Source organism: Zingiber officinale, chromosome 5A, assembly GCF_018446385.1.
Source record: "Zingiber officinale cultivar Zhangliang chromosome 5A, Zo_v1.1, whole genome shotgun sequence".
NCBI lineage: Eukaryota > Viridiplantae > Streptophyta > Magnoliopsida > Zingiberales > Zingiberaceae > Zingiber > Zingiber officinale.
The window spans coordinates 151,371,447-151,395,618 of NC_055994.1; the positions used below are offsets into that span (position 1 = coordinate 151,371,447).

Sequence of the window (24,172 nt, forward strand, 5' to 3'; positions counted from 1 at the left end):
TCTCTAACTTGTCCTACATCTTGGTAGCAAGATCTTCTCCCTGTCCCTGATTTAGGCAACATCCGCATAGACCCAGCTCTTTGTTAAGCTCTAGTGAGACTAAAAGATTTGAAATCTAACCAACTTGAATTGACAATAGAAGACCTATTGTATGTATTTGGGCTTAGTCCAATTGACCTCGGACTAAGCCCTACCTTTGGTAAGGAACATTTCTATCTTTCTTTTAGTTACCTGCCATAAAAATTCCTAATATTTAGTTATTTTTACACCTGAGGTCATCTCCTCAGCTTTCCTTTTCAAGGACTCTCAACTAACAAGAGAGGTTTTAAACCAGAAAGAAGAGAGTCTATTAAAGGAGCATCAACTTGAACGAGCCTTTGCCTCCACCGGCCTACTCCTTCCGACAAAAATTGATAGCTATTGAATGATACATTGTGCCTCTGCCTCTTGTTCTTCAATTTCTTATTCAAATTGATAGCTATTGAATAATACATTGTGTTCATTTGGATCTCAGATTCTTCATTGGCTATGGACCAGAATTATCACCTATCGTTCCTCTAATTATCTTTCATATCATTGAGAACGACATTGTTCTGAAATTAATCATCCATTCCCTGACTAAATGCATCTATTTGGTGTACATTGGATTGCATTGTGTTTCCTGAATTCTGTTTATATAGCAGTTGTTGCTGATTTGGTGATGTTTGAGACTTGTCGAAGAGGTGTTTAAGAAAGTATTTAGAATATGTTTGTGTTGATGCCACATGCTTTCAATGAAGTCCTTTGTATTGCTCATTTCGTGTCTATGAACTTGCCAAGAAGGAATGTGAGAGCTCTCGTATGCTAGCAACACGCAGATGTTACTGATTTGTTGTATCAACTTTTGTATCATGCTGAAGAAGGCCATCAAGAACTGTCTATGCTTAGCAATGAGTCTTCTCGATTGACAATCTCTGACTTCCAACCAGCAGTTTTGTATCAAAGCTTGTTCGATATGCTGCAAGTTTTCAAAATTAAAGTTGTCCTCTTGATGTCTCATAAACTGATTCTTTTACTATCACGGCAAACTGATCTTGCTGAAAGAACAAATTCCCAGATTAAATAAACAAGTTTTGAAGATTAAATAAACTTTAAGTTCTCGTCTCTAGAAAACTTAAACACCTCTCAAATTGGAGAATTAAACACATACAGACATACAAATTAAACCTAAAAACAATGATAACTATAACTTCTTGTTGGCACTAATATGAATACATATAAACACACATTGTAGTTTTACAAGTGAAATATATTTACATAGCATCAAAAGGACAGTCCCGTACATGAAATTCCTGTCAATACGAAATTCTAAGGAAATGTCATATCACATTAAATCTATCATACGAAATCTTAAAGCTATTTCTACAAGTAGAATATGAGACTCTAAGTCATACGACATCAACTTTTTTTACATAGCATCTCAATCATATATATTATATATATGTCCAACACCAATCATATATATTATAAATCCAATAAACTAACATCAATGGTCCCATGGTCTAGTGGTGAGGACATTGGACTCTGAATCCAGTAACCCGAGTTCAAGTCTCGGTGGGACCTTTTTCTTGGTACAGAGTTATTTTTTCCTCTCTAACACTTCACCATTAATATTCTATTTTTTTTCATTTAATTATCTGTTTTCACGAGTTTGTTTCGCGACCGCGAGGATGAGATCTGCCGTCCGGTCATCAGCTTAGCGGGGCTAGAGCTGTAAACAAGCCGAGCCGAATTTTGGGGTGTTCAAGCTTGTTTGATAAGATAATCGAGTCGAGCCGAGCTGAACTAAGCTTAAAATGAACCAAACTTTTGAAATGAGTGTTCAAGTTTGGCTTGGTTTATTTTTTATGAGCTTGAACTTATTTGAAGATGTTCGGAGAACGGTATTCACCTTCATAAGACCAAAACTATCAATTTATTATGTCAAATTTATTTTTTGATGGCATTTGCATGATCCATGATCAAGAGATTTTTAGGAACTCATAGGATCTGATTTCATCTCATTCCGAGTTCTCTAAGTATCTCAATTGGCCCCGGAAAGTTTATTTTACATATAAAAAAATGTAATTCTGCGACGAATTTTGAAATTCGTCGCTGATCTGCGATGAATTTTGTAATTCGTCACAGAATTTCATTTTTTAATGTAAAATTAAATTTTCCGGGGCCGCTTGAGGTACCTAGAGTATTCGGAATGAGATGAAACCAGATCCTATGAGTTCCTAAAAATCTTCTGATCATGAAAATGGCATAAAAAAAATTTTATCCAATAAATTGATATTATTAATCTTATGAATATGAATTAAGATAATTTTAAAAACTCATAAAAATTAGTTTCATCTCATTCTGATATTACTAGGTACCCCCAACAAATTTTAAAAACTTTTAACTTTCCTATAAAAAAAATTTAAAATTGCTACAAATTTTGCAACGAGTTATCTTTTTGTCGCAAAAAAACTAACTTTAATCACTCGATGACAGCCCCTTTGCCCTAACTTTGGTGGCGGCTCGATCCATCCTTTTGCCCTAGCTTTGGTGGCGACGCAGAAGCTGCGATCCGAGGACGGAGGACGTCGGTTAGGGCGATTTTAGTCCTGGTAAACTTGTCTCCCTCTCTTCCAACTCCGGTGGCAGTTCGCGCTGGGCGGTCGCAGGTGGTTGCGGCTGCCGCTGGTTGGCCGCGGGTGGTCGCGGCTGCCGCTGGCTGGCCGCGGGTGCTGTCCCGCTGCTGGGAGGCCGCGCCTGGCGCTGGCCGGCCTCGGGAGCGAGTTGCTGGCCCTGGCCGGACGCATGGGGCAGCTCCTTGCCCTGGCCGAACACTCGAGCTAGATCATGGCCATGGTCGGGCGGAAGAGGCCGAGGTTGGCCCTTGTCGGTCGCGCGAGTCAGCGGCTGGTCCTGGCCGGCCACGGGAGTCCGCAGTTGGCCATGCCTGGCTGCTGCAGAGCTTGGCTGGCCCTGGCCCTGGTCGACAGCAGCTGGCCCTGGTCCTGTCTGGCAGCGGCTGGCCCGACCGCAGGTGGCCCTTGATGTCGTTGGCCAGCCCTTACCCGCACTTGCTGCCCTTGCCATGGCCAAGACGGCCAAGACTTATTGGCTAAACCAACCATATAGTCTTGTTTATAGCGACCTTATTTGTGTTTTTTGACCTATATAATTGACTGTGTATTTATTGGCGAAGGTATGCTCACTAACATCAGCAACTTTCGTACATACGTTCTTACAGTTCTTCATCCACCCATCCAAACTCATACTGACTTGAGCGTCGGAGCGCCTTTGCCAGGAACTCCCCCTAGTTTCTAGGCACTAACATATTATTGGCTCGTTTCCTTGTGCATAGGATCAAAGAAAAAGCTACTCCTGGGAGAGAAAGGTCTTTTGCTAGTCAGCTATTCGTCCACCATGCCCAGCGCGTCATCTTTGCAAATTTCAGATAGGAACATTGATAATCAAGAAAGCAATTGGTGGCTTCTCCCTTGTCAAGCTTGCAGGGTATAGCTTCAAAAATCTGATGATTAAAGAGTTGTCTATGCTTCTTAACTATAAGGTACATGTTTAACAAATTTAAAGAAATACCTAGATGATTAAGTTTTGTTTGTCTCGATCACCAAATTAGATATCAATTCATGGAGGAAAAATAAAAGAAATTTCTAATTAGAATAAGAAAGCAATAAATACAAAGCATGGAAAATAAGAAAGTAGTAAATACAAAACATAGAAAATGCTCTAAAATGGTAACCAAATTCGAATTTTTCTTCAAGAAAACTTCTACCCGGGCAATTGAGAGATGAGCGGAACAACTGTAGAAGAGAAAAAGAGGGCCATCGGACATCAATTACTCAAAGTATTAATAGTGGGAGTCACAGACTCACAGGTGAAGAGCAAGAACTAAAGAAGATTCGAAGAAATTGAGCAGATGAAGAGGAAGAGAAATTAGGCAGATGAAGATGGAGAGAAATTGACGGATGAGAAAACGGGATGAAGAAAAAATCAGTAGATGGAAAAAGAGGGGTTGATTTTTTTTTTTTACATATAAAAAACGGGTCGTCGCCGGCGGGTGGCGGTGGGCGGCGACGGGCGACGATGGGCAACAACAGACTAGGGGTTTATTTGACATTCAAATTTTTATTAAAAGGTGATCTCGTAATGTAATCGGATTACAGTGTGTTTGTTTTGTAATCCAGATTACAAAACTTCATTACATTTTTTAATTCAGATTACATTACATTACAAGTTAAAAATGAAACCAAACAAAATAATCAGCCTTGTAATGTAATCTGGATTACATTACAAGGCAGATTACATCCTACCAAACGCAGCCTAATTGTAATCTGGACTACGAGTTGTGATATTTGTTTACATGTTATGTATTCACTTTTATAGAAAATTTTCATGATACACAAATTGTAGGTGATTTTCATGAGTTCGAACTCGAGCTCAATTATATCTCTAATAAGCTCAAACTCAAGCTAATTTAATCAACTGAACTTAAACTAAGTTTATTTAATTTTTAAAGGAATTAGTTTTAAACAGAGCTCGAGTTATTCTTGAATTCTTTAATTTCATTACGAACCAACTCAAGCCTAGAATTAAAGTTCGAATCGAAATCAAGCCGTACTCGAGCTTAGGAAAAAATAATTGAGCCGAGCTTATAGCCTCATGACTTCACTCTGTTCGGATTGTTTAATTGTTTTTAATTCCTAACTATTAATCTATATGTTAAAATATCACTTTTTCACATGGGTGTAGTTGATTTTAGAATAGATTTTTTTAAGATATGAAAGTTTATTGTAAATAATTAGTTGAGAGTATAAAGGCTTACTCATTAATGCATTTGTGAAAATGACACATCAGTACATCATAAAATACAAGTAAAAGTAAAATATCTGAACTACACTACACTGTATTTCTTTTTGTATTTGCTTTATTATTGTTATTTGTATGACACAACTAAATAGTGCTTTTGACATTTTTAAGTTGAATCAACGTTGAACTAATCTAGATCGGTTCGGTCCGATCCGGGTTGGTTTAAATTAGTTAGGTTTAAGTTAAGCTACTTATCGTGCCTCTCACAAATCCAACTGTTCTTGCCATCCTCCAGCACCACAGCCGCAAGCAGTCACAGACCGCTGAAGCAGCCGTGCCTTGTCGCCGGTGTCATCTCGACCACGGATCACGTGTCTCTGAGAAACGACGCATCATCTCGCCGACTCGACTGCCGGCTTTTGGTCAACCATTCTCAGAATTTTCAGCCGGAGTGACCATCAATCCACCCTCGCCGTCAACATAAAGCGTGGCTTCCCACTCCTCATCTTCGCAAGTAGCGTTCGTTGTCCTTGAACAACTACTGTACCAGTCATATAGTTTCTAATTGCCACAGTTATCAGAGTAGGGTTCTGGGCATTTCAAGCGCCTTTGCCTATTAATTATGGCCTCGTCCAGACAATTTAAATTAGCGAAGGAGAGTGAGCTCAGAGTCGAGGTTGGCCCTGACATGCCCCTTCGCATTCGCCTCTTCTCTGGCACAGCTGAAATATTCGGTACCGAGTTGCCTCCTAGCAATTGGCTCTCCATCTCACCACGCAGCAAAATCGCAGTAAGCCATCTTTTCTGATTTTCTTCATGGCATTATAAATGGGAAGTGAATATGGAGAAAATACGAACTTATGCATTAGGTTTTCACTTGGAACGGTGCCACCATCGAGTTGGATGGAGTCAGCGAAGTGGAGTATGTGGCAGATGAGGTAGCCTGGTATAGCTATTAATTAATTGTTCATGAACCATTCGTGTATTGTCTTTTAATTATTTCACCTGATGGATCTAGACACCCATGGTGAGCTACGTGAATGTTCATGCCATACTTGATGCAAGAAGAGCTCAAGCAAAGGCATCGCATAGTAACAATGTGGACTCTCTGCAGGTATCCTCACCTGTTTTTGATATTTGATCCTTGAGAATAGCATGTTGATAGCATTGACTGTCACAAACTACGTTCAATGTATATGTTAACTTCTTATGTGGTCTATTAGAGCTAGGAGGTATCTTATACGTCTTATATGATGATAAATTGTATTTGATGAAGTTTATTAAATCTTAGAGTTTATCTACAAGAAATCTAAAATCAACACCATGGTGGCAATCTCAATCATATTTCAATACTATGGTCACATGCCCCAAATGCATACCAGATTATCATTCACATAAATCAAAATGCTTTGCCACACAATATTTATAAATTGTTCACTCTTCCTCTACAAAACAGAAAACCATAAATTAACAGAACAATAATTGTCATAGGAAATTCTACATCTAATGTGTATTCACTTACACAACCTATATTACTGAGGCTCAGATAAGAGTATCTAACTTGGATGCAGCCAAACGTTAGGCATTGTTTCTAGAAATTTTTACAAGTGATCAATAGGAAGATTAATGTTCACTTAGACTGTTAGTGTTGAGAATATATGATAAGTCCGACTATTAGAACTCAACCAAGTATTAGCATTCAGACATTGTATAGTCACATAGTGCATCTTCCATGTTCATGCTTGATCTGCTGGCTCCTTATCTGCACAGCTGCTTATACAGCTTCAACAAGTGCCTTCCCGATGAGTATCGCTCCCTCCTACATAGAAAAATTAGTGTCCAACAATGTCTGACCAATCGGACAGTATCTGATGATTTTTGTTTTGAATACTTAAGATAGAATAGGCCAGACTTCATATTATTAGGTTTCTGATTACCTGTAAAACTTATTTTTCTTCTAGAATCCGACTACAAAACCCTGATGATGTTGTTGGGTTTTTGTTAGAAACTGAAAAATACAGCATGTTGATTTATGATCATGTCACAGTTCAAGATTGGACATGAACATAGTTTCCAAGAGAACATTTATGTGTGCCAATATATATTTGAATACTGGTTTGGATATGTCATTACAACTGGTTTATGCTGGACTGAAGCAATGCCATTTGCTATTAAAAATATTTTTCAAGTGATACTGTGAGATACATCTGAGTAGTGTATACCTATCCTTATCTTTCTTTACTCAACTACTCTTGAGTGTGTCAATTTGGTTGACTGCCACCTGCCACTTCAAATACACACACATTACTTTAAAATTGTTTCAATATGTTTCAAATTACCATTTTAAATGTCAAATACCTTTGTATATCAGGGTCCTAGGGTGATTGTTGTGGGACCCACAGATTCTGGGAAGAGTAGCTTGTGCAAAATGCTTCTAAGCTGGGCTTGTAAACAAGGATGGAAACCGACCTATGTGGATTTGGATATTGGTCAGGGCTACATAACTATTCCTGGCTGCATAGCTGCTACTCCAGTTGAGATGCCTATAGATGCAGTGGAAGGAATTCCTCTAGAAATGCCTATTGTGTATTTTTATGGGCACACATCTCCTACGTAAGCATTTATTTCTGTACTTTGTTGCAATTGATGCTTCATGATAGATTTGTCTTATGAGTTGATATTTGTGAATGCAATTAATGCTTGGTTTGTTGTTTGGACAGTGCAAATGGTGATCTTTATAAAGTGTTTGTGAAGGAGTTGGCTAGAACCCTAGAGAGGCAGTTCTCTGGAAATGCTGAAGCTAGAGCTGCAGGCATGGTGATTAATACTATGGGATGGGTGGAAGGCCTTGGTTATGAGGTAGTTTATTCAGAGTGAAAACTACATCAATCTTTAATTTTCAAGGTCAATGTTAAATTGTCTTCTAAACTCACATCCAACTTTTTTGATTGGCTTGTAGTTACTTCTCAATGCTATTGATACATTTAATTGTGATGTGGTTCTAGTCTTGGGCCAGGTAACTTATATCTCTCCTGCTTTCTTTGTTCTTTTGTTGCATTGAAAGTCTTTGTTGCATCGGTAGTTTGTATATCCAGATACCAATCAATCTTGCTTTATTATTGAGCTGTTTTAGTTTTTGGATGTCAGTTGAATGTTGATATCACTGGACTAATTGACTTCCAATTTCTCTTATGTCTCAAGTGTTCCAGATTTAACGACAAATCACTTATTATTTAAGTTGGATAGAAATTTGATTGCTACACAAATCTTGAATTTCTAAATAATCCTTTTGTTTGTTGGACATCTTTATTCTTGGAAATGTAGTTCTATTATGTTATAGAATTCTTCATTAATAGTTCACAGGTAAGAGTGCATCAATTCACTTTTGTTTAGCAGATATTGTTCTCGGTACTTGTCAGAGAGCATTTGCGTTTCTTATTGGTCTCTTATTGTATTGTCTTCAGGAAAAACTTTGCAGCATGCTTAAAGAAGTTTTAAAAACCAAGCCTAAAGTAGATGTTGTGAAACTCCATAAATCTGGAGGGATAGTTATGAGGAATCAAAAAGTACGCCAAAAGGCTAGGAGTTTGAAAATCAGAGTAAGTGCAACTTGTGAATTTTCATCGTGAATGCGGTGAAAGAATTTTTTTTACAAATGTTCTCCTTTGTGTTCATACTCTGAAATCAGGGACTGCTTACAATGTAGATTAAATATGCATTTGCTAACATTGTAGACGTCCCATATTTATTCTTTGCTTGTGCTTATGCAAGCCTGTGTTGAGTGTCATCTAAATACGATTAATACTTTTTTCTCATCTCCAATCCTATCTAACTACACAACTTCTGTTGGATCGAAAGCGCTAGAGGGGGGAGGGTGAATAACGCTCGTGGCTTTCACTTTATGTTTCGGAAGACTAAGAGAAAAACGCAGCGGAAATAAGAACAAATAATGTAAACACCAAGATTTACTTGATTCGGAGCCTAGGGCGACTCCTACTCCAAGGCCCTCGCTTGTTGAGCATTTACTTTGGGCAATCACTATAAGTTCGGAAAGTATTACAAAAGAGTACAATAATTCAAGTGCTACAAAAATTATACCGACAGTAAATAAGTCTAAAATCGAAGGCTTCTGGTCGTCGGTGTCTTGCTTTAGCTTTATCGGATGATCCTTTGAGCAGTGCATGGAAGATGGATCGTGTTTCCGATGTTTTTCCAAGCTGCTGCTCGAGACAGGCTTATATAGCTTGTGGAGGGTGCCTCCAACACCCTGGAGGGCGCCCTCATCCGCGCCGAATCCATAGTGTGGATGAGCTCCGACCAAGTAGCTGCCTATCCACCTGAGGGCGCCTCCAAGCCCATGGAGGGCGCCCTCGCGCCTTGCGTCCAGGGCGCCTCCAAGCTCCATGGAGGCACCCTCTGCCCTGCTGCGCGGAGGTCTTCAGCTAATGACCCGAGGCGCTTCCAAGCTCCATGGAGGGCGCTTCGGGATTGTTCATCCGAGGCTTTTGCTTCTTTTTCACCCCTGCAAGATGGGTTAGTCCAAAAGACAAAAGCATATCCTGCAAGACAGAGTTTAGCAAAAAAATAAGCAAACCATAAGTGTTCGACAGTCTCCGGACTATCCGGTTCCGACTTCGGATTCCCGACCGGAAAGGTCGAACGGACGCCTACTGTTCTCTCAACTGGGAACGCGTCCTCACCTACTCCTCTCAGGAGAGTATACTTGTTGCCTGACCGGTCCTCCAGATCGACTGGACTTTTGCTCAGCACCCGAGGCTCTAGGACTTTCTGCTAGACGTCCGCTCCACGACCCGCCCAGACTTCCACCTGGTTCGCGACACCAGGACTTTCCACCTAGAGTCTTCGACTCTAGGACTTTTTGCCCGAAGCCTTCGACTCGCCAAGACTTTCCGCCTATGGTTACCACCCCTAGGACCTAGGATTACCGCCCCCTAGGGTTTTCCCTTTGCCTAACCGCAGCTATGACTTTTTCTCACCTAGGGTTACCACCCCCTAGGGTTTTTCCACCTGCCTAACCGCAGCTAGGACTTGTGCCTAAGACAACTTAGGACTTTCTTGCAAACTCATTCAATCACATTAGATCACAAGACAACCTAACTTTGAATCTTTTGACATAATCAAAACACAGGTTCGATCGTCGGATGCTTCCTGCACCAACAGCTTCTACAACTCTATTGATTACTCACTATTATCAAGATCAAGGTATAAAATCTCAAGTGGTGCACTGGTGCCAATGTTTTAGTCTTTGACTCTAATGATACTAATTTGGTATTGTGCCAACGTTCCGATCTATGATGTCGGCGGCAAATTGGAGGAGTAAGGAGATAAGAAGAAAAAGATAAAACAACAATATACTTAATTTCAAATTCTATTTTCTATCTAGAATGATATAATTTGAACATTATCTTCTATGGAGATAAAATAAAAATAAAAATAATATTATCTCAATTCATCTTGATTTGACATGTATTTTTAGCACACAAGGGTGTCCATATACAAAGGGTGTTGGTATCAACATGATCGATACAAAGGCACATGAGACATTATTTGTGTCAAGAAGTATCAAGTTTCATTAATTTGTTTGAATAATATATTTCAATCGCTTTGTCAAGGTACGAGATGTCAAATTACTCTTGCTTGCCTTTGATACTACATTGTTAGGAGAAATATCAAGCCACTTTAGGCATATGCATAAGGAATTGTTATTTTTGTACTGTTGTATTTATTTAAGTTCTTGTTAAGAGCCATTGCATTCGGTTAACTCGGGATGAAATGGCTTGTAGACTGTACTAGCTTCTTTTACTAATGTCTGTTATTTTATTTAACCACAGCTGCCTTATGACTAGACTAAATTATTCAATGTAATCTATGCAAGTTTTGTGTTTATTTGTTTGATATGTAGGAATTTTTTCACAAGTTTTTACTTAGCTAGCTGATTTCTTTGCAGGAATACTTCTATGGGCCTATAAATGATCTCTCCCCACATTCAAATATTGTCAACTTTAGTGACATTTCTGTTTATAGAATTGGTGGTGGCCCACAGGCTCCTCGTTCTGCACTGCCTATTGGTGCGGAACCTGTAGCCGACCCTACTCGAGTAGTTGCTATTAACATAAATCGTGACTTACTCCATCTTGTTCTAGCTGTTTCATATGCAAAGGAGCCTGATCAGATTATATCCAGGTAATTCTTTCTAGTAATTTGTCAAGTATTCAGGAGACCTTGGTACTTGTTTATCGTGTCCTAGAAAATCTTTCTAAATTTAAGTTGTAGTGGTTTTCCTCATCAGCATAGAAGTATTTGGTAGGATATCCTTGATGCAGCGCAAGAAGATGGTTTGCTTGTTTGAAGACATGTTGAAGGGGAACCTTGGCGCAACGGTAAAGTTGTTGCTTTGTGACCAAAAGGTCACGGGTTCGAATCCTGAAAACGGCCTCTTGAAAAAAGCAGGGTAAGGCTACGTACATTGGATCCTTCCCCGGAACCCCGCATAGCGGGAGCTTCCTGGACCGGGCTACCCTTTTTCAAAGGTATTAGGGTAATAACTTGGGCATCACACCTAAAGAATCCTAGGCTACACACTGAAGGCAAATTATATAACACAGTGGAAGATTTTTTCTTAAAAATCTCACTTTTATGTTTCATAGTAGTAGGTGGAAAGAAAAACATAAAAGAATTCACATAAACATACTTTAACTGACTCTTAGGATTTCTTGCTAATCACAAACTTAAGAACTCTTTGAATAAATTAAAAACTTTTTAATTGACTTTTTGACTTCTTAAACTTTGACTTTCAAACATTGAAACTACTACACGTTACATTATTTCCTAAATGGTTCATCATTTTCCTTAGTATGTCAAATTAAATATTGGACTTGAATCTATTTCTACGCATAGACTTTAAGGGGAGATTGTCACTGCTCTCCATCAACTCTCTTTGGGTGAGAAAAAACTTATTCCTGACAACTTATAAACATAGAATCTTTCATAAGGATCTTGGTTTAGCGATTAGAATTCATCACTAGTAATCCGTGTACATTCAGAAAGGGGTTGTGCTTTATATTTAACACGATACTTTTAATAACCACCTCTTGTTGGTCGATTTCATCTTCAATGTGTTCTTTGAAGGTTTGAATAGATGGCAAGAGAGCATTAGGTCCATTACTTGCTACAATATCTTCATGTTTAGAGTATGGGGTGAGGTCCTCAATGTTAAAGATGTAGTTTCTTATAGACCCTTTTTGGATATTCTTCAAGTCTTGCACAAGCCATAGCCATATCAACTGCTTTAAATTCAACAAACTTTATTTTCAAATCAACATGTGCCTTATACCTTTGATTTACTCAGCAATTTTTTTGCATGATGTCATTGTGTGTATCTTATATGTGTTTCTTAAAAACATTAATTTCAACACTTTGCGTTGCCTCTAATACTAAAGGAATCAAATTAATTGAGTTTTTACCTAACAATTTCAAATGAACTGCATCTAGTGGACCTATTCACAAAAATATTATATTCAAATTCAACTATACAAAGAATTTAATCCCATGTGGCATGCTCTCCAACAAACAACGAAGTAAATCATCTAAACTTTTGTGGACAATCTCTATCTGGACTGAGGGTGAAAATAAAGGAAACTTCAACTTTTTTTTGTTATTTTCCACAAGGTTTACCAAAAGTAATTTGTCAACTTCACATCTCGATCAGAAAGAAACAATTATTAATGACAAACCATGAAGACGAACAACTTCTTTAAAGAAGAGCATAGCAATGTGGACAACATTTGCATGGAATAAAATTTCATTTGTGATAAACAATCCACCACCACAGGGTAGCAAGTATATGTTGAGGTCTTTGCACGAAAGATAATCTTTCTTGAGTAGCTCAAACCTCATCACTTGTTTAAACATTGAAGAAAGAATATATATATGGATCGTTGTACCCAGTGCTTCAAGTGGTTTGTTTTCAATACTTGATTTGTGTTTATTACAAAGGAATATTCTTAAGGAAACTGATTACTTAGTTTTTCTTAAAGTTGATGTATTAAAGAGAATGGTGATGAGAGCATAGAACAAACTCGTGGAAGGAGGAAATGTCGCCAGTGGCGCAAAGCTTACACTAGTGCATAAAATTTTGTCTCAAGTGAAATATGATTGATTTGCTTCATTCAGCTTTTCATTTAAAAATACAATAGGCTGCCCCTCTTAGCCTATTATGCCTTTGAATCCAATATTAGATACATCATATGTCACTTCAAAAACCTTTGAAAAATCTAGTAGTTGAAGAATTGGTGATTCAATTGATATTTTCCTTTATGAAAAGTTTATGGAGTTGTGTTGGTCTAAATGAACTAATCTTTTTTTATACAGTCAGCTATAGGAGTCAGCTATAGGGGTCATATTAGTGCTGACATTTTTTCTGAATAGTCAATAAACATTGCTAGGTTATGAAAGTGTCTGACTTCTTGTAGCATTGGCTACTCTGAATTGCTTTTACCTTGTCCAGTTTGGCTTTTAATTTGTAAGTTGACACCACAAAACTGAAGAGAATACCACAAATGAAATCATAAAGGAGCATTTTTTTTAAGTTTATGTAGAGCGCTTCTCCTTGCGAAGAATTCTCATAACTTGTACAAAATGTGTAAGATGATTTTCTCTACTCTTGCTATAAATTGAGATGTCAAATAAATAACATATTATTTTGATAAATTATTGTAGTACTTGGCGCATGAATATAGTAGAAGCATAGGAAAGATCAAAAGACATAACGAGTCATGCATAAAGGTTGTCTTTAGTTTTATAAGTTATTTTTCATTCATCTCTAAGCCTTATGTGTATTTTATGATACCCACTTTTCAAATCAATTTTTGAAAATAAAAGAACCAACCAACATATGCAACATATCGTCATGTTGGATAATTGGGAATCAATATGTGATGGTGATTTTGTTGATCGCATGGCTGTTAATACACATGCGCCAACTACTATTTTTTGTTTTTATGCCAACAATGCAGGCACAGCATATGAGTTTAGACTTTCACAAATTAAACCCTTTGGCAATTGCTCATCCACTTGTCTTTCCAACTCTACGTGGTCACTTGTATCGTTCAATAGGCTGGTAAATTGGGCAAATTTGCACATTGGTGGCCACATGAATGAGTATCTCAATTTGCTCACTATCAATTAACTTTCCTCAAACTCCTCACAGCTCGTTTGATACCAAATATGATGGAACACAAAAAGAATGTTTGATAGTTTGAAGATATGTGGGTAGGAATTCAAAATTTAGTTTTAAAAAAAGCATTAGTAGATGGTAGTGACTTAGACGTCATACATAAAGAATCCTATGCATCACACACTAGGAAGAATTTTCTTAGAATTCCCCATTTCTATTTTTTACTGCAGCAGTACAACAAACGCATTTATACTAGTCAGTGGACTCTTACAATATACAAAAGAAAACATAAAGTAGCAATAAATAAAGTTGACTGGCTATTAAAATTACTTGCAAGTTTTGACTTATTACTTAAATGACTTTTAACTGACTATTTAATTTTTCAAACTTTGAATAATAATAATGTGTCAGTTGCTTTTGTCTAAACCGCCGAAACTAGGACAGAAGGTGGTGAAATGGCATTTATACCCTAGATGTTAATTGAAATTTCATTAGTGTGGTTATACAGCTATACTAACTATCCCTCATCCTTGTCTGATGAACATGTCATTGTGCTCTCTGTTGACCCTCAGCAGCAGCAAGACACATCCCTGCCGCGGTTGTTAGAAGGGAGAGGAGGCTTCATCAAGGTTCATGTTGGTGCCTATGTGTTTGGGCAGTTGGCGAATTGACTATTGAGGCTCTTGGACAAATAGGATAGAATGGGGGTTATGGTGCTTGCTGACCTTGGAGTTAGGTTGGGTGTGCTTGGGAAGGAGAGGAGATCAAAAGGGAAAAGGGGAATTTACTTGTGTATTTCAATCTCACTCCGCTGCGGCGTAATGGTAAAATTACTACCATGTGACCTTGAGGTCATGAGTTCAAGTCTCAGAAACGGCCTCTTGTAAAATAGGATAAAAACCCTTTCTCGGGACTCCTCATTGGCAGGAGCTTCGTGTGCACCGGACTGTTTTTTTTTATCATTTTTTATTTCATTCTCACTCTCTTTCCCTCTCTGTTTTTTTTCAAAATTAAGCAAACAGTTTCTTCCCTCCTCTCTTCCTCTTTTCTTCCCCCTTCTTTTCGCACCTTCCGTTCCATTCCCTCCCTTAAAGTAAAGAGTATCAACACTAGGTGATGGTAGGGTTTTGAGCCTGATTCTCTTATTCATATCCAACTTGTAGATCATGATGAGATGTCATTGGATAAGGTTGCCTCATTGAAACAGGATAAAGATCCTTCCTTGGGACTCCACATTGGCAGGAGCTTCGTGTGCACCGGATTGTTTTTTTTTATCATTTTTTATTTCATTCTCACTCTTTCCCTTTTTGTTTTTTTTTTCAAAATTAAGTAAACAGTTTTCTTCTCTCCTCTCTTCGTCTTCTCTTCCCCCTTCTCTTTGCACCTTCCGTTCCTTACCCTCCCTTAGAGTAAAGAGTATCAACACTAGGTGACGATAGGGTGCTGAGCATGATTCTCTTATTGATATCCAACTTGTAGATCATGATGAGATGGCATTGGAGAAGGTTGCCTCATTGATGTTGATTTAACTGTGCGGCTAAAATTACCATCCTTAATACAATCATGGTAGGGTCTTTAATTATCCATCTACGCTTCCTGGATTTATCTGGTGGTCGGCGAGAAACTTCCATGCGGGTTGGCTGACCACCTCCAAGTGAATGAATGGTAGAAATACCTGGACACATGGGCTAGAAGAAATATGGTAGGGTCTTTAATTCGTTGTTTTCTTCTTTTCTGCTCAGATTATAATTATGTCTGGACCATGTGATACCTAAATTACAAGCTGAAGGATGACAAAAAAATTAAAATTCAGTTATCAGAAATGAAATATCTCTGATGTAATTGCAAATCATTTATGGTTGCAAATTTCATCTTTGAGTTCATTCTGAATAAAATTCTAAATTTCTGTATATAAATGGTTTTGCTCGTGTAGTATATATGCTTCAAAGTTAGCTTGTGCTATTGATATCTTTGTTCATTGCAGTAACGTTGCAGGGTACATTTATGTCACTGATATAGACGTTGTGAGGTAAGTAAGCTTCTCTTAAGAAGTGTCTAGGTGCCACAGGCTTACCTATTCATTAATGGCGTTTCTATTGTAGGAAGAAGATCACATACCTCGCACCTTGCCCTGGCGAACTCCCAAGTAAACTCTTAATTGTTGGAACTTTAACATGGTTGGAAGGTTAACGATGTGGGCAGTGTTTGGCTAACGGGAGGAGGATTAGTCTTTTAGAGTTTGCTTTTCATCAGTTAGATTTTGGTAAAAATAAATAAATTTGTCTTTCTACTATCAAAGGTTTTTAAAGGGCATACTTGATATTATAAATCGGGCATGTTTTTACTTGGTTAATTTTTGCTCAATTTACTTGGTCAAGCCAATCAACTTTTTTGACTCAACCAGCTCTAACGTAATCTGAGATAAATTGCTCGTCTCATCTAATTTAATCAGAGTACATGGCTTATTTTTGGTCATTTAATTAGTTTTTTTATGGCTTGTCTTATTTATTTGGTTTATGTTTGACTTGCTCAATTCCTCGTCGTCATTCAACTCATTCATTCAGTTTGACTTGCTTTGTCTATAGGCCCAAGTGGTAAATTGTGTTGCTCAGTTCGTCAACTCAATTTGCCCAACTTAATTTTCTTATTTGGATGGTTAAACAAAATTAAAATAAATAAATATTCCTTATAAATAAAATAGATGAGAAGGAAATTCAATAATACAAGCACTAAGCATACAAACACTTGTAAGAATTCATATAAAATATGATACTTATTTTATGGAAGAAAAATAAAATTAAACCAATCAATGATAAGAGTTTAATTTTAGAGAGGTTATGAATCACAACTTAATATTTTAAATGCTTATGTTACATACTTTGCTCCTACAAGATAATGAAAGAGCTTGAAGCCACAATAAACTAATGATAAAAGACATTACAATTATCTTTTTCTTGGGAGTTGGTAAGGTCTCAGCGTTCGATGACTGGTATGGTAGTTCGGATCTTCTGTCCCGAAACTTCTCTGTTCCCATGTCTCATTGCCGATCGGACGGTTTAGATTATATCTCAAGGATGTCTTGCACATCACAAGGATACTGTACACATCTTAAAGATGTCATGATACCTTGAGATGTAATCTAGACCGTCCGATCGGCAGTGGGACATGGGGACAGAGAAGTTTCGGGACAGAGGATCCGAACTACTGGTATGGTAGGTGATTAATTAGACATTCAAGATTTGAACATAGTTATGGCATATTATAGGGATTTTTTTTAATGAAACGATCAACTTAAGAAAGCTGATCGTTTGTCGGTGAGAAAATTGTTATAGAATCAAATCGGATTAGTCATATAAAAAAATTTAAAATTGCTACAAATTTTGCAACGAGTTATCTTTTTGTCGCAAACGACCTAACTTTAATCACTCGATGACAGCCCCTTTGCCCTAACTTTGGTGGCGGCTCGATCCATCCTTTTGCCCTAGCTTTGGTGGCAACGCAGAAGCTGCGATCCGAGGACGGAGGACGTCGGTTAGGGCGATTTCAGTCTAGGTAAACTTGTCTCCCTCTCTTCCAACTCCGGTGGCAGTTCGCGCTGGGCGGTCGCGGCTGTCGCTGGTTGGCCGCGGGTGGTCGCGGCTGCCGCTGGCTGGCCGCGGGTGCTGTCCCGCTGCTGGGAGGCTGCGCCTAGCGCTGGCCGGCCTCGGGAGTGAGTTGCTGGCCCTGGTCGGACGCGTGGGGTAGCTCCTTGCCATGGCCGAACACTCGAGCTAGATCATGGCCATGGTTGGGCGGAAGAGGCCGAGGTTGGCCCTTGTCGGTCGCGCGAGTCAGCGGCTAGTCCTGGTCGGCCATGGGAGGCCGCAGTTGGCCATGCCTAGCTACTGCAGAGCCTGGTTGGCCTTGGCCCTGGTCGACAACAGCTGGCCCTGGTCCTGTCCGACAGTGGCTACCACTGTCCGGCAGCTGCTAGCCCGACCGCAGGTGGCCCTTGATGTCGTTGGCCAGCCCTTACCCGACTTGCTGCCCTTGCCATGGCCAAGACGACCAAGACTTATTGGCTAAACCAACCATATAGTCTTGTTTACAGCGACCTTATTTGTGTTTTTTGACCTATATAATTGACTGTGTACTTATTGGCGAAGGTATGCTCACTAACATCAGCAACTTTCGCACATACGTTCTTACAGTTCTTCATCCACCCATCCAAACTCATACTGACTTGAGCGTCGGAGCGCCTTTGCCAGGAACTCCTCCTAGTTTCTGGGCACTAACATATTATTGGCTAGTTTCCTTGTGCATTGGATCAAAGAAAAAGCTACTCCTGGGAGAGAAAGGTCTTTTGCTAGTCAGCTATTCATCCACCATGCCCAGCGCGTCATCTTTGCAAATTTCAGATAGGAACATTGATAATCAAGAAAGCAATTGGTGGCTTCTCCCTTGTCAAGCTTGCAGGGTATAGCTTCAAAAGTCTGATGATTAAAGAGTTGTCTATGCTTCTTAACTATAAGGTACATGTTTAACAAATTTAAAGAAATACCTAGATGATTAAGTTTTGTTTGTCTCGATCACCAAATTAGATATCAATTCATGGAGGAAAAATAAAAGAAATTTCTAACTAGAATAAGAAAGCAATAAATACAAAGCATGGAAAATAAGAATGTAGTAAATACCAAACATAGAAAATGCTCTAAAATGGTAACCAAATTTGAATTTTTCTTCAAGAAAACTTCTACCCGGGCAATTGAGAGATGAGCGGAACAACTGTAGAAGAGAAAAAGAGGGCCATCGGACATCAATTACTCTAAGTATTAATAGTGGGAGTCACATACTCACATGTGAAGAGCAAGAACTAAAGAAGATTCGAAGAAATTGAGCAGATGAAGAGGTAGAGAAATTAGGCAGATGAAGATGGAGAAGAAATCGACGGATTAGAAAACGGGATGAAGAAAAAATCAGTAGATGGAAAAAGAGGGGTAGATTTTTTTTTTCCTAATTTTCCTTTCTCATTCTGTCGATTTTGATGTCCTCAAGTTGTCGGTCGCCGGCCCTCACCGGCGGTCACCATTCGGCGGTCGTCGCGTGGCAGGTTTGAAAAACAACTATTATTATTTGGTTCTACATCGAGAACCATAAAACCATTTGTTATATAACCATATCCAATTAACACAGAGTTAATTCGAAGTTCCACACAACGACTATAAAAATTTACATTGTAACATAAATCAAGAAGACAAATAACGGAAACCAGATTCCGTCAAATCTCAGGTGCGTACAGGACATCATGTCGAAACAAGGTGCCTCTACCACGTAGGTTGAGCTTGCAAGTGCCAATTCCTTTAACTTCAATTCTTGTATTGTTTCCTACATATATCCATTTGTTGTCAGCTGGTACCCGACGGTACTCCACATATGTAGCTCGATCACGAGCTACGTGGTTCGTTGCTCCTGAATCTACAATCCACAAAGGATACGAATCAGCTAACAACACTGTACTTGCAACATATTGCCCGTGGAAAGAAGACAAAAATGGATTTACCTTTTTAGGGTCAGTACAATCCCGAGCAAAATGACCCTTCTTGCCACAGTTGAAGCAAGTCTACCTGCTCTTAGGTTTTTGTCCATATTTCTTTCCTTTCTTCTTGATTTGGTTTTTCGTAGCAACAACATTAGCTTCCTTTTCTTTCCCCTTTCCTTTCTTGAACCACTTGTTCTTATTCTTGGAACCAGAACCTTTAGCTACAAAAGCTTGACCCGAAATCTTTGCGGATTCAATCCTCTCCGCCTCAAGTTCCACATGGCGTGAGACATCAGTGAAAGTCTTGATACTCTCACTATGGATCAGGTTCTGTTTCATCGTTTCCCAATAATCCGGAAGAGAACGGATAACTGCCTGAACCTGTTGTTCATCGGTCAACGTATAACCAGCAGTCTTAAGCTCTTGAATCATGTTACCCATCTCCCTGAGATGTTGGGCCATGGTAACATTCGAGCGCTTCTTACAACTATCAAACTTAATAGTTAGCTGACGGAGCTTATTTAGACTGACTCCACTGTACTTCTCTCTAAGGGCTACCCAGACAGCATGAGCCGATGGTAATGACTCATATTCAAATACCAGGTCATCCACCATTGAACTAATCAATATACCCTTAGCAATGGAGTCCTTCCTTTTCCATGCCTTATAGGCATCAAGGTCACGTCTGTGCTATGCTATAGAACGATCAGCTGGTTCTTCCATGATTTGATTTACAGCCTCTAGAACTTCTTGTTCCTCAAGAACATATTGTATCTTGAAGTGCCAAATTTTGTAGTTATCCCCATATAATTTCTCACCCTTATTGAGTTCAGCTATGATGTTTTTAGTTGCCATGATCTACATAAATAAACAAATTATTTATTATTTCAGTGTAATTCATATATGTGCAATTAATCATTGACTCAGTGTAAATTAGAATTAGTTTACAAAATCAAGTGATAACATTAGTTCCACTCATCATTTGTATGTTCTAATCTAATCAACATTAATCAATTTTATTGCACACATCTCATCTAATGAACGAATCATTTAATATGAACGAATCATATTTATATGAACTAATCATATCATGAAATGAACTAATCATTTCCAAGTTAGTTAACATATAACATAACTTTTATTATATAATTCTGTTCGTACAAAACAACAGAAATTATTACATGACTCAAAACTAAATGACCTAATACTGTTCATACATAACGATAGTAAACAGAACACTAATAGACTAGATAAGCTAGCACTACTCCCACTAGGATAAATGATAGAGCAGTGGGTAATTGCATCCCGTTTATCCCGGATTCTATGATGGGTGGATTAGCCTCAGATGTATCCATCAGATCCATTTCTGGATCTTCTACACATTCTTGAGGATCCTCCTCTGATTCTTCTGAATCCATATCTAGATCCTCCTCGGGATCCATCTCTGGACCCTCCTCTGAATCTTCAGGATCCATTTCTGGATCCTCTTCAAATTCTTCGAGGTTCATTTCCGGATCATCTTCAGATTCTTCGGGATTTGGATCCTCCTCTAAATCTTCAGAATCCATTTCTGGATCCTCCTCAAATTCTTCGAGGCCCATATTTTCAGGATCTGGATTTTCTTCAGATTCATCAGGACCCCATTCCAAATGAAGTAACTGGTTGCACATCTCTGAGTATGAGATGTGCCCTTCACTCATCCCAAAGTTGGAATGTTATCTGCCTTAGATGTTTCGATAATGAATAAACCAGATATCATCTTCTTTCCGTTTCTTGAACTGGATACCCTTCTTGCTCGAGATTCCAGAACAACCAATCGAGAAGACCAATAAGCCTACCGACTCCGTGATCCAGGTCATATTCCAGCTTCTTGATCTCCTCCCATAGTTCATGTTGTCTTTCATAGCGACCAGTCATCGTGTATATCGTTCTTTGTATCTGGAATTGAAAAACATGATGTCAGTACAAAACCGACTGACCAGTACAAAACCGGTCAAATTCAATTTCCACATATAGAACAAAATATACAGTATACACAAGCAATTAAGAAAAACAAATTTCCTTATTTTGGGGAGTCTCATGTGACTGACACATTGGATTGGTCGATCATGAATCCGAATTTTAAACTTAATCTATTGTCCTCATTAGAACTAATCTAATTGGACCTATGTTCTGTTATTGTTTAAGCCCATTTGAGTCAATCACAGACTTATTAATCAAACTCAGGTTCGTTTGACTCGTCCAATTGCCCATTGGATTAAGTCTGACTCATTAGAACAAATCTAATGTTTCTGATCAAATTTTGACACAACGGAATTAATCCGGTCATATTTGATCAACCCAACTTTTGTAATCAAGAATACCCAATTAATTCAATAATAAACCGGACTGGTTAAATCAACAAATAATTTAAACCAGCTTTAGGTATCATTGAATCAAATTGGTCTGCCTAAATCAATTAATAATTTAAACCAGACCTGAGTTTGATTGATCAAGTTGGTATGGTTCTATTTTCGGTAATATTTATTAATTAATTAATAATACATTCCTATATATATTTAATTAATTAATAAAAATATTTAATTAAATTTACCTACTGTTCATGTGAAGAAGAAAAATTTAAATTTATGCATGCATTTTTTTCACGTTTTTATTTTTTTTTTCACAGTGCTTCATAAAAACACTGTTCATGCCTTTTTCCCTCTTGAATGGATTCACGCTTGTTCTTGAATCGATTCAAGTGCATGCAAAAAATTAAAAAACGCAATTTACTGTTCATGCATTTTTTTTGTCCTTTGATCGATTCGTGAATCGATTCAAATACAAGTTTTTTCCACTGTGTTTCGTCAAAAGCACTGCTCACGATTTTTTTTTCAATCGATCCGTGAATCGATCCAACAACTATGCGTGATTTTGAATCGATTGGAATACAATTTCAATCGATTCATTCCAATTGAATCGATTGATTAATCGATTCAATTGATGAACAGTATTTACTGTTCATCATCTTCTTCACGACATAAGAAGAAAAACGTGAGTTTTTTCACGTCAATTTTCATGCTTTCAAATCTAGCACGCTCTGATACCATTGTTGGTTATTTGAGAGCATGAAATCGAAATTATACAAAGATAAAACAAAGCGATGCGATAATTATAAACTCACAGTGATCTCCCGAAGTGCTGTTGAAGACGCCGGCGGTCGACGAAGAGGTTGTCGCTGTCGGAAGCACGATCACGGAGCAACCGGAAAGCGCTTCAAAGTTCACGAGCCAAATCTCAGCCGAATGCTCTCCCTTTGCTCTCACACGATCTCTCCCTTTACGATCACCTCGGTGCTCCCTGATCACCTTCGCCAGAAGCTCACATTTTAGATCTGCACTTGGACGCCTCTTATAAGAAGGCTAAGGAAGACGAAGAGGAAAGGACGCCCCTTCGTCTCCTTGGCGTTTGCAGCAAAAGGAGAGTAACGAAGGGAAACCCTTCGTCTCCAATAACGCCCAACATGTCGAAGAGGTGTTTAAGAAACTATTTAGAATATGTTTGTGTTGATGCCACATGCTTTCCATGAAGTCCTTTTTTATTGCTCATTTCGTGTCTATGAACTTGCCAAGAAGGAAGGTGAGAGCTCTCGTATGCCAGCAACACGCAGATGTTACTGATTTGTTGTATCAACTTTTGTATCATGCTGAAGAAGGCCATCGAGAACTGTCTATGCTTAGCAATGAGTCTTCTCGATAATCTCAACTTCCAACCAGCAGTTTTGTATCAAAGCTTGTTCGATATGCTAGTTTTCAAAATTGAAGTTGTCCTCTTGATGTCTCATAAACTGATTCTTTTACTATCACGGCAAACTGATCTTGCTGAAAGAACAAATTCCCAGATTAAATAAACAAGTTTTGAAGATTAAATAAACTTTAAGTTCTCGTCTCTAGAAAACTTAAACACCTCTCAAATTGGAGAATTAAACACATACAGACATACAAATTAAACCTAAAAACAATGATAACTATAACTTCTTGTTGGCACTAATATGAATACATATAAACACACATTGTAGTTTTACAAGTGAAATATATTTACATAGCATCAAAAGGATAGTCCCGTACATGAAATTCCTGTCAATACGAAATTCTAAGGAAAAGTCATATCACATTAAATCTATCATATGAAATCTTAAAGCTATTTCTACAAGTAGAATATGAGACTCTAAGTCATAGGACATCAACTTCTTTTACATAGCATCTCAATCGAAAAAGGCTATTAGGCAAAAGCAATTTCTAAAATAGTGGTGGAAAAGCTGTTAACCAAAAGCATAAAGCAACTTCAGCCTTAAGAAAGTGTTTTCCAACGGTCATAATATGCTCGTTCATCATCTTTAAGTATCTTCACATAAAATCGTACATATTATTAAAAATCCAAGCACTAAACATCAACGGTCCCATGGTCTAGTGGTGAGGACATTGGACTCTGAATCCAGTAACCCGAGTTCAAATCTCGGTGGGACCTTTTTTTTCTTTGTTACAGATTTATATTTTCCTTTAAAACTTCATCATTAATATTCTACTTTTTTTTAATTTAATTATCTGTTTTCACGAGTTTTTTGTTACCTTTTTTTT

General features: G+C 38.2%; 2 protein-coding genes and 2 non-coding genes across 9 annotated transcripts; 3 read left to right on the forward strand and 1 right to left on the reverse strand.

Annotated features, from left to right (window-relative positions):
- Positions 1-1,530: 1,530 nt before the first annotated feature.
- TRNAQ-CUG lies at positions 1,531-1,602 on the forward strand. The gene has a single exon. It is a non-coding gene; the product is annotated as a tRNA-Gln (tRNA).
- An 879-nt stretch (positions 1,603-2,481) lies between these two features.
- Positions 2,482-16,391, forward strand: LOC121982512 (protein CLP1 homolog). Of its 6 annotated transcripts, none has more exons than XM_042535637.1 (13): positions 2,482-2,633; positions 3,377-3,583; positions 5,138-5,356; positions 5,424-5,632; positions 5,712-5,780; positions 5,861-5,956; positions 7,214-7,455; positions 7,563-7,701; positions 7,802-7,858; positions 8,307-8,441; positions 10,811-11,046; positions 16,023-16,067; positions 16,141-16,391. In XM_042535637.1, the coding sequence occupies exons 4-13, from the start codon at positions 5,465-5,467 to the stop codon at positions 16,226-16,228; spliced, it is 1,275 nt and encodes a 424-aa protein (XP_042391571.1). In that variant the 5' UTR covers positions 2,482-2,633; positions 3,377-3,583; positions 5,138-5,356; positions 5,424-5,464; the 3' UTR covers positions 16,229-16,391. The 6 variants fall into 6 exon arrangements, with proteins under 6 accessions (XP_042391571.1, XP_042391570.1, XP_042391569.1 ...); XM_042535636.1 differs by having other exon boundaries at positions 5,429-5,632; XM_042535635.1 differs by having other exon boundaries at positions 3,377-3,528; positions 5,138-5,632.
- Positions 2,614-3,108, reverse strand: LOC121980195 (acidic proline-rich protein HP43A-like). The gene has a single exon (XM_042532151.1). The coding sequence runs from the start codon at positions 3,106-3,108 to the stop codon at positions 2,614-2,616; it is 495 nt and encodes a 164-aa protein (XP_042388085.1).
- A 7,599-nt stretch (positions 16,392-23,990) lies between the features above and the next one.
- On the forward strand, positions 23,991-24,062 carry TRNAQ-CUG. The gene has a single exon. It is a non-coding gene; the product is annotated as a tRNA-Gln (tRNA).
- Positions 24,063-24,172: the final 110 nt, after the last annotated feature.